The sequence below is a fragment of the Lycium ferocissimum genome, chromosome 7, assembly GCF_029784015.1.
Source record: "Lycium ferocissimum isolate CSIRO_LF1 chromosome 7, AGI_CSIRO_Lferr_CH_V1, whole genome shotgun sequence".
Classification (NCBI taxonomy): Eukaryota; Viridiplantae; Streptophyta; class Magnoliopsida; order Solanales; family Solanaceae; genus Lycium; species Lycium ferocissimum.
Window position 1 is genome coordinate 35,348,519 of NC_081348.1, and position 10,605 is coordinate 35,359,123.

A 10,605-nucleotide genomic window follows, 5' to 3' on the forward strand; every position below is an offset into this window, starting at 1 on the left:
CCCCGTTTCCCCCTCTCCTTCCCCTAACCCATATGTAATATATATATGTATATATATATATATATATATTTTTTTTTTTTTAATAAAAAAATTTGGATATTTGAAACACTTTTATTCCTATCACCAAGCATCTCGATCTCCTTTGCTGAGATGGTACTCTGATTTCATCTTGTAATTTAGATTTATTATAATACAAAATTAATCTATATGGCAGACATGCCGTTAACAACATCCATATCAAAAGCATTATTAATGTGCATTTTCTTTATGTGCACATCCTCATTAATTAAATCAGAAACCTTCAAATTCATATACCGTCGTGCTTGAGATACATTAGGAGTCAAGCATTAGGGAAATATTTTTTTTGTGTGCACATTCTCATTAATTCAATCAGAAACTTTCAAATTCATATTCCGTTGTGCTTGAGATACATTAGGAATGAAGCATTAAAGAAATATTTGATTAGGAATTAATCAAATTTGGAGCTTCCTCGTACCATATCGTCATGACTGTTCATTGGAATTGTTATTTGGATTGACTGTTCACAGTAATTGTTATAATCTAAATAATTATAAGGTAAGATTGACACCCGCCTCCCTCAAACTGTACTTGCAAGTTTCCTCGAAAAAACTTATAATGTTTACTCTTTAACACTCGTAAAAATTGATCAAAATTTATACTACCTGCATACCACTATTCATTCACATTTGACATTCCCTTTTCTTTTTGCGCATCCTCATTAATTAAATTAGAAACCTCAAATTTTCATCCCTTTGTGCTTGAGATACATTAGGAATGAAGCAATAGGGAAATTTTTTATTAGGAATTAATCAAATTCGGAGCTTCCTTGTATCATATCGTCATGACTGTTCACCGAAATTATTATTTTGATTGACTATTCACCAAAACTGTTATAATCTGAATACTTACAAGGTAGGATCGACATCCGCCTCCCTCAAATTGTACTTTCAAGTTTCCCTCACCGAAACTGTTAAAATCCGAATACTTACAAGATAGGATCAACACTCGCCTCCCTCAAACTGTACTTGCAAATTTCCCCGCAAAAAGCTTATAATGTTTGCTCTTTTAACGCTCCCAAAAATTAATCAGAATTTACAGTACCTTATACACCATTCACTCACTTTTTTTTTTTTTTTGGGTTTGCCTAACCAACATATATCCAACATATTTAAACGATGAGGTATTACAACATCCAGGCTGTTTATGTGAACCCACCACAAACAATGTCAAAATACACTTTACAATGGCGCAAAACCCTAATAATCTCCACCAAAACATGACACATCATCTCCTTCAAGAAAACAAACAATCTTTCCGCCATCCACCACCACGTCCACCACCACCAAGAAACCCTAAAAATTTAATCCCCGTTAACTCCACTAATTCAAATTCAAACTCATCATCATCGTTATTGGATCAATTAAGCAAAAGGGTCACTAGGGATTTGCCTAATTTCTCAGATTGTCATGGCTGTGATGTCCGAATCAACCATACTGATCCTAATGACCGTCTTCAAACCCTAGACAGCGTTTGGCGGATTGTTCTTCTTTGCAAGAAGTGCATCAGGCGTGTGAGTACTGGCCAAACATGCCCTTATTGTTTCAAGAACACGGATGATGATGAATGTTTCAAGTGTTGTAGCTGTAAAAGAAGTCTTCATAAGGAGTGTGTTAGTAGGTATGGAAATTCTGAGCCTTGGTCTTTTTGTTATAGTGAAGAAGGGGTAAAGTTGGGATCTTTTGTTTGTATAGATTGTTGGGTTCCAAGATTCTTTAGGAAATCAATTGGGGTTTGTAAAAAGACACTAAATTTTACTACTGATGTTAAATCATTTGGAAGAATTGGAAAAGATGCTAACTTTGAAGGCAAAAGGACGGTTGTGCTAGCGTTGAGAGCAAGGGATACGACTTTGCGAATTCCTTTGAGAAAGCCTGCCGTGGCTAAGAATGAATCGGAATTAGTAAACAAGAAAGATAAGAATAAGGGGTTGTTGAAAAGCAGTAGTATAAGTAGAGATGATGATACTAATTTGATTGAAGCTGTAAATGATGCAGAATTCGCGTTTCAATTGCATCGTGCCATGAATAACTCGCGGCGAATTTCGAAAACCATATGCCCTGTGAACTCGAGCAGCTATGTGGGTGATCCTGAAAATTTGGAATCGAGTAATGTATCATGTAAATTGTTAGATTTAGGCCAGACTGTTTCTAATTATCCAGGTGATACAGGGCTTAAGGTGTACTCTCGCAATAGGTATAAGGGAAAAGTTGTACGGACTAGTTCTGAGGCACCGCCTTCTGTTATAGTGTACTCTCGCACTAGGTTGAAAGAAAAAGTTGGCCAGACTAGTTCAGAGACTCCGCCTTGTGTTGCAGTTTACTCTCGCACAAAGTTGAAGGAAAAAGTTGACAAGGCTAGTTCAGATACATCGCCATGTGTTATGGTGTACTCTCGTAGGTTGAAGGAACAAGTCTGCCAGACTTGTTCAGAGGCTCCACCTTGTGTTACAATGAATGAGCATGGGTCTTGTGTTGATTCTGCTTGTTCAAAAGCTGAGTTACTTACATACAAGCGGAGCAGACTAAAGAGGAAAATGTGCGAAGAAAGGGTTGGTTTATCTGACCTTATGACAGAGGAGCTCAATCTTGGTGATGATGACTGTAGAGATTTTTCTGGGCTTCGAGCTTCTCAGCGAGAATTTTCACAGCATAACTTGTGCCCCTTGAGTTCTGGCGGAGATAATACTGTTCAGGGTGAGTTTAGCGCAAATAATACTGTGCAGGCTGAAAGCTGCAATACGCAGCAGGACCGCTTTTTGTTGAAGTATAGCAGAAGGAAAAAATGCTCTGAGCCAGGGTCAGATGTGCATGAGAATACTTTTCCTCAACCAACACCTGATCCCAACATACCTACAAATTGGTCGGTGGAATCCAGGGCATCATCAAATGTATCATCAAATGTCTGACATTCGGGCTAATGCTTTTTTGTGTAAGCGGTACTTCGCGAGAAGTCTGAACTGTACAGGTAAAAGGATTCATCATATCCTTTGATAAACTTGTAATGTTCTTGTCTTGATCTATGGGTGCTTTATTTATCATTTGTAAACTCATTTTAGATGAAATATGAAGAAACTACCAGGCCCCAACAGTTATTTGATTATTGTCTGAGGTGTTACATCACATGCGGTGCTGGATTTAACGTAGTGACTCCTGTGAATCTTTTGTTTTCCCTATTCTGTTTAGAAGAAATGTTTGTTTGTTCCGCTCTTGTCCTGCTTCTCGCTGGCTGAAAATTTCATTTCTGATTCAAAGTGGTTGCTGTAATGCCTTAAAATTCTGTATGTACTTTGTCGGGACATATGTGATTTGATGGTTGTGGACCCTACTTCTTTTCCATGCATTTAAATGGTCTCTTTTGAAATTCAGTTTTTCCTCAAGACTACCTTTTGGTGTCTCCATGTGTGGGGCACCTAGGATTGAACTTTCACTGCTCATGTGTGTGGCACATAGGATTGAACTTTCACCGCTCATGTGTGTGGCACATAGGATTGAACTTTCACCGCTCATGAGTTGTCAAGTTTTGGACATCCACTTTTGCTTTATTTCATATCATGAGTTGTCAAGTTTTGGACATCCACTTTTGCTTTATTTCATATGTTTAAGTTACGGTATCAATCTTTGCTCTTGGGGCGGCACAGCTAGTGAGGTACTAACTGAGGTGCGTTTAGTGCTGTTTGAAAACTATTTCCAAAAGAACCCCCTCTTTGGCCTGGGTTCTGCCCTGGCGGTTGAGAACTTTTGGAAGGGCTGCCTTTGGGGTCAAGCCCTAAAAAGAAATTAAATAAAAATGAAGTTACAATATCAAACCTGGTTGCCCAATGATGAGTTTCCATTCTTGATCTGTTCAAGAGGTGAAGATCCACCTTTACAGACTGCTATTGCATATATACATCAGACTTTTCCTTATCGGAAAAAAAAAAAAAGTACATCAGACTTTAGGAGCGCTTGAAACTGATACGTACAGCTGCAATGATGAAAGGAAGGTTGCGAATGAGGAAAGTAGACATTAATGTTAGGTTATTCAGAAATTCTATGGAGATTCTTTTTAGTGAAATTCTATATAAAGAAAATCATTTTTGATGAGATGCTCTGATTACTGGATATGAAATCTCACTGATGTCGGGGTACCAGTAATTTGGAACCTTAACCCTAGAGATTTTACAGCTGAGTTTGATGTGGGATTCGACAGTGTACTTACTGAAATAATGAGGTATTACTAAGCAAAATATGCAAAACCACGAGCAATTAGTAAGTTGTATTCTTTAAATATTTCTCAAAAGTACCCGCAAGGGTGGCTTAGTTGGTTGAGCATTTGCTTTCATCGTGGAGGTCTTAGGTTCGAAACCCCCTGCCTACGGTAGCAGGGGATTTGCCTTCTGGGTCGAGCTCATCGCATGGGGCTTGCATAGTGCGGGTTATCTCTCTTGTGTGGTTTGCGAGCTATTGCACAGGAGCTGGGTTTAACCTGTGCGCGACCCCGAAGGGTAGCGGCTGCGGGTTCCCATGTCATAAAATAAAAAAAAATATTTCTCAAAAGTGGGAATTTGAATCAAACCTTTGGTTTAAATGTAATTGAGATTTAGATGCAAGCTCTTCACTCCTGAATCCAATAAAATTATATATGAAAGAAGTTATTTTTTCAAATTTGACTATTTTTACCTTTGTTAAGGGTGTTCTAGAGATATCTAGCGGTCGAGTAAATAGCTATAGGAATGCTTGGATCTTACCATCCCAAAGTTTGTCCCGTAAATAATAATAAAAAGGTCTAGGCCTGCATTTGGAGTTTCTAGAGTTTGGTAAGGCGAAAGTGGTCACCCTAGAGGATTGGGTGCTCTGGCTCGGTCCAGTGACTTCATGCACTCAACTTATATAGATTTTGAGGAAAATTAGCCTTACCTCATCTTGATTGGCATTCGCTCCTTCCCACTAGTGATCTTGTATTTTGCCACATATGTGGGTTCGGTCCTACAAAGCCCTGTAGATTCTCACATGCCCATGACTACATCTCGGTCGGTTTAGGTTCAAGTAAGAGCTTAGAAGATTTCAGCAATGAAAGCACCAAAACCTAATGGCTTAATTCATTCCTCCTATTTCTTGGCTGGCCTGTCGTACAAAAGGGTAAGCTGTCATAGTCAATGCGCCTTAAACAAAGAAAGGCTTGTATGCTCTGCTCATTGTCTGTTCTCATTGCATCATAAGTTCTCCATTACACTCTATAAATTTGTTCTTCCATCTCCGTCACATGCATTTTGTTTTCTTTGAATAAGGTAACATTCGTATTCCATCCAAAAGTATTAGCATGAAAATGCTGATGTGAAACTTAACAGGTAAAGCCACAAAAAACAGTGGCCAGGTAGTTACAATTTACACATTGCCTAGAAAATCTACCCAATCACCTACTTCCCCCTACTATATCTTGTTTACACCAAAAATAAAAGAGACTAAGACACTTCATTTTAAATATCTGAAGGGAACTAACTTTATCTTCAAATTGTCTTGAGTTTCTTTCCTTCCAAATTGACCACCAAATACAAGCTGGAATGGCCTGCCACCAATCTTCCTCTGCCTTTCTTCTTCCAATTCTAGAGTTGATCTTGGTAACACCCACTTCATCCCTAGGATACAAAAGAAACATGTGCCACTGATGTGCAGTTATCCTACAATGTAGGAATAAATGCTCATTTGTTTCTGCATCTTTCCCACAAAGTAGGCATCTTGAGCATATCTGAAGACTTCTTCTTTGTAGAGCCTCTTGTGTTAGATAAGCCCTCCTCAAAAGTCATGTTAGATAAGCCCTCCTCAAAAGTCAAAACTAACCAAACAAAAGTAGAAACCTTATATGGAATTTTAACTTTCCAAATAAGTTTCCATGGCCAAACCAGAGATGGGTTTACAATCTTGTTCTTCTCCCAATAAACTGATTTTAACAGTGAAATTTCCTTTGGTGCATAGTTTCCAAACTGGTTTATCTGGAACATTAGTGGTGTTCCTGTCAAGGAATTAAGTACCAAAAGCAAATCTAAGACTTCCTATTTCCTAATCATTTAGTGCCCTTCTAACAAAATATTCCACCCTTGTTCTGTCCACATTTGGGATATTTTGTCATTTTTTTGGAGACTGAGAATGTGTAGGTCCTGGAATAAAGTTCTGAGATTACAATGCCCAATCTAGTGATATTCCCAGAAAGAAGTTTTTGTCCCATCCCCCACCTTTATGCTCAAATTTTCACTGCATTCATTCCACATTCTTCTAATAGTCTTCCAGACACTCCATCGATTAGTAGCATTTACTTCATTTGTTGTCCACTGATTCAACAAACCATATTTTTGAGGTATGTATTTCTTCCAGAGAGATCTGTCTTCCTTGCAAACCTCCACAACCACTTCTGGAGTAGACTCTTTTTTTTTTTAGACTAACTTCTGGAGTAGACTCTGGTTATGAAGTCTGAGATTCTTAATCCCCATGCCACCATGTTGCTTGCTGAGTGTCACAGTCTCCCTCTCCACTAAGTTATAACCTTTCTTGTCTTTGTTACCATGCCACAAAAATTCCCTTCTTACTTTGTTAATCTTCTTCCCTATACCCCTAGGAATAGGAAGCAAAGACATCATGTAAGTAGGTAAGGCATCCAAGACTGAATTTATCCAAGTCAGTCTGCCCCCAAGAGATAAATATTGACTCTTCCATCTTGTCAATTTCTTTTCACACTTTTATAACACATCATTCCATATCTCTTGTGCCTTGTGGTTGGCACCCAGAGGCATTCCCAAGTACTTTGTGGGCAGTGACTCAGTTTGACAGCCCAAGTTACTTGCCAGAAACTGTAGATCAGTCACCTGATTCACTGGATATAAGAAACTCTTATTCCAGTTAACATGGAGGCCTGAGATGGCTTCAAAGATGGTCAATATTGCCTTTAGGTGTCTGATTTGTTCAACCTTAGCCTCACAAAACACCAAAGAGTGATCAGCATACAATAAGTGTGTAATTTCCATGTCTTCACCCCTATTGGTTTGGGTTCCAATCCCTTTTATCCGTCCATTAGTTTTGGCTTTTCTGATCATGTAATTTACCCCCTCCATGGCTAATAAGAATAGGAAAGATGACAGAGGATCTCCCTGCCTCAAACCCCTGCTAGATTGAAAAAAACCTTCAGGACTTCCATTAATTAGAACAGAGAACTTCACACTGGATATACAACATTTTATCCAATTGACACGTGCATTTATATTATCAGATATTGGAGAGTACTTAGGCTTTAGAAGATGGTCCCTCTTTCTCCTGAAAACCTGATCAAAATTCGAACACACAATGTTTTTACTAGAAAGGATTACACAGTGGGAACTGGTTGACAGGGCTATATGCCTTGTTTGATCAGATCCTCTAATCTTTACAATCACAATGTACTAAGCCAGTTCCTTTAAAAGGTGACGAGTTTATATCTTATTATCAGAAATAGGTTTGGAGCCATAGAACTATCTTTAGATTTTGGAGTTCTCGCCCAAATGTAACGCGATAGGCTAGGCGAGTTCACATTTGCTCTGCAAAATTCTAAATTCTTTGTATGACTTGATTGCTGCGAGTGGACAGTAATTTCAGCTACAAGACACTTTTCTCCTTCTTTACCAGTTGATTTTCTTGCATCCATTTTCTGTCCTCTTTCCTGTTACATGCAAACTATTACCTTTACGAAGCTGATGATACAATTATAATTATTTATAGATCACATTCTAGTTATAAAAAGTTGAATTGCTTGGAACAATTAATATTTCAAGTGTGGTGCGATCTGTCACATCAAATTGAAATTTTACACAAACTTGAATAGTTAATATACCTCACCTCATCTATAATTTTTTTTTTTTTTTTTGATGAGATACTTCTTCTATAAGGAAAATGAAGTCCATTATCTTCATGCCCCAAAGTATTGGCAAGTGATGGCTAGTTTGCAAATTGCAAGGCTTCGCAAAATGGTTTTTTTTTTTTTTTTTTTTTTTTTTTTTTGTGTGTGTGGATAGTATACAACAGTGATTCCCTCATAAAGTTCAGAATCCAAGAATGAAAAGAAGCTTTCTAGAGAGATGCAATGAAAGATATTAATGAAGAATTATCATTCAGAAAAGCTGACTTGTCAAAAAGGATCTTTCATTAGCTGCTTCCAAGAGGGAGATTCATTAATATGATATCATTACTTAACTCTGCACCTTGGACCAAATAAAAACTTTGTAACAGGTTGAATCATGTTATTTAAATATGCACTTCTGATGTTCATGTTTGGTGTAGTGTATGCCAAGTGGCACAATAAGGATATCCTTTGCGGTTCAGCAAAATGGAAGTATAGGCTGTTTGTTATCTTGTTTTCCCTGGTCCTGGGTGGGGTGGGGGGTGGTGCTTCTATGTGTGCTGTCAAGGAAAATGTTTATGCTGCTGAAGTCATAACTTCTGTGAATTTGTCAGTTGGCTTGTGATAACCTTAATAGCTTCTGAAAGGGAGATCTCTCATTAGGCCAACCTCTTATTGCATCAAAATATTGATGATAACTCTTTTTCGTTCTTTTGTAAATGTTTATTAACTAAATTCTCCTTTAAGTGTTTCTTTGTTAGAATTAATAACTATGATAATACTATGATAATACAGGACACCTTTTAATTCATCAATATTAACGTAAGGATCTTTTAGATATTAAGGATGAATAGCTGTGTAGTGTTCTCTTGTCAAAATGATTCACTGGGGATTTATCTCTAATTTGCATTTTAATTTCTCTTTCTGGCAGGAATCTACACCTGCCAATAAATACCGGATATCAGATACTGTACTATATTGGAGATTGAAGAGGGAGGTTGTTTCAGGAAGAGTACATAATTCGGTGATTATATTTCGCGCGAGTCTGGGATTTTTCTGGTTCCGAGCACAACCGTTTTGACTTCAAACTTCAATCACTATTACCTTAGGATGGATTCGAAGCTTTCAGTGATTTTCTTTCCCATGACTTATACAGGAGTTCGAATCCTTGTTACTTTTTAGGTTGTATTTTATCTCATACTTAAAAGGGGTAAGACTTTAGATCCTCCTTCTTCTGTGTTTATATTATTAGCCTTACCATTGATATAATTCTTCATCCCTTTGGTGGTTTAAAATTTAAAGAGAAACAAAAGGAAAGAGAAGTATGTCCGATAGAATCAAGATAAACTACCAAACCACCAAAGCATGCATTATTCAGCAATTTAGGTTAAGCCCTTTTTATTATGTTGGATAACACCAATATCCTTTATACTTGTAGAAAAACATTGCCACAATAAAATCCCAGACCTTCCTTATTTGCGCTTAATGTCGAAGATACCTGAACTTAGTGTGCAGTGAATGCAGTCAAGTCTTTGCTGAAATTTGCATGATGAGCATTTATTTATCACAATGCAACAGTTTTAATATTTGCAGAAACTTGTTGCTGGTAACACGCGAAACCATTTTTCAGGAACTTGATGGTTCAGTATCTGCAGCTCCTTTTTTATTTTAAAAAAACTATACTCCAAGCAAGAGCAATATGCGTTGAGCTGCATGGGCAGAGCTGCATGTCCACTTAGCAGCGCTACTAGTACTTGCAAAACAAAAATACGGTCTATTGAATTGTTTTCCCGCAATGTAACCAGTTACTTTCTAAAATTTCACAAATCATTTTTTCCGCCAGTAAACCAAATTACTTTCTAAAATCCATTTTTTTGGGCGGATTTCCCTTCGAAGGCACTGGTCTCTAATTTTTGTCTTTAGCCTAATATCTTGAGGTTCGGGGTTTAAACTCCGGTTCAATAAAAAAAAAAAAAAAAATCGCAAGGCAGAATTTCGTAGCAAAATTAGGCCTATTCAGGTAAAAGTTAAGCCTTAAGCTGAGTGTTTTGCAAAATTCCAGCTGAGTAAAATTTTATTTATTTATTTATTTTTTTAATAACTTTGCCTTAATGCAAACCTCTACCTTAAGGTAGAGTTTTGCCCTTATGCTTGAAGGTAAAACTCTGGCTTAAGGGAGGATTTGCCTTATGTTTGAAGGCAAAACTCTGTTTGATAAGGTAGAGTTTCCATTCAAACTCTATCTTAAAAGGTAAAGTTTAAAACTCTGCCTTAAGAGAGTTTTGCAGGCAAACTCTGCCTTGCGATTTTTTTAAAATTTTTGATTGAGCGGGGGTTTGAACCTGGAACCCTGAAGTTTTAAGCAAAGAGCAAAAATTAAAGACCACCTCCGAATAAGGACAATCGTGCAAATTGCCCTCTAAATTTTCATGCAAAAGTGATTGTATTTTCCTCATATAGTCTTCTAGGCCTTCATGAATATACAAGTGTATAAACTTTCAAACGCAAAAACTAAAAAGGAATTTTATTGTCTCCGAGCACAATTGAGGTATTAAAAGTATCCAAGAATGATAAATGAGCAACAGAGAACTTGCCTAAAACTCCAAACCTTTGCATTAAACAATAGTCAAAATAAAAGTTTTCTTCTAAAATAATAGAGGTTTCCTTATTCACAGATTCATCACG

General features: G+C 37.3%; 2 protein-coding genes and 1 non-coding gene across 3 annotated transcripts; 2 read left to right on the forward strand and 1 right to left on the reverse strand.

Annotated features, from left to right (window-relative positions):
* The first annotated feature begins 1,205 nt into the window (after positions 1-1,205).
* LOC132064643 (uncharacterized) lies at positions 1,206-9,397 on the forward strand. The gene is made up of 2 exons (XM_059457704.1): positions 1,206-3,045; positions 8,852-9,397. The coding sequence occupies exon 1, from the start codon at positions 1,265-1,267 to the stop codon at positions 2,984-2,986; it is 1,722 nt and encodes a 573-aa protein (XP_059313687.1). The 5' UTR covers positions 1,206-1,264; the 3' UTR covers positions 2,987-3,045; positions 8,852-9,397.
* On the forward strand, positions 3,695-3,846 carry LOC132065833 (U4 spliceosomal RNA). Its single transcript, XR_009416807.1, has one exon. It is a non-coding gene; the product is annotated as a U4 spliceosomal RNA (small nuclear RNA).
* LOC132062161 (uncharacterized) lies at positions 6,791-7,728 on the reverse strand. Its single transcript, XM_059454791.1, has 2 exons — positions 7,615-7,728; positions 6,791-7,369 (listed from the first exon to the last, which is right to left on the reverse strand). The coding sequence occupies exons 1-2, from the start codon at positions 7,726-7,728 to the stop codon at positions 6,791-6,793; spliced, it is 693 nt and encodes a 230-aa protein (XP_059310774.1).
* Positions 9,398-10,605: the final 1,208 nt, after the last annotated feature.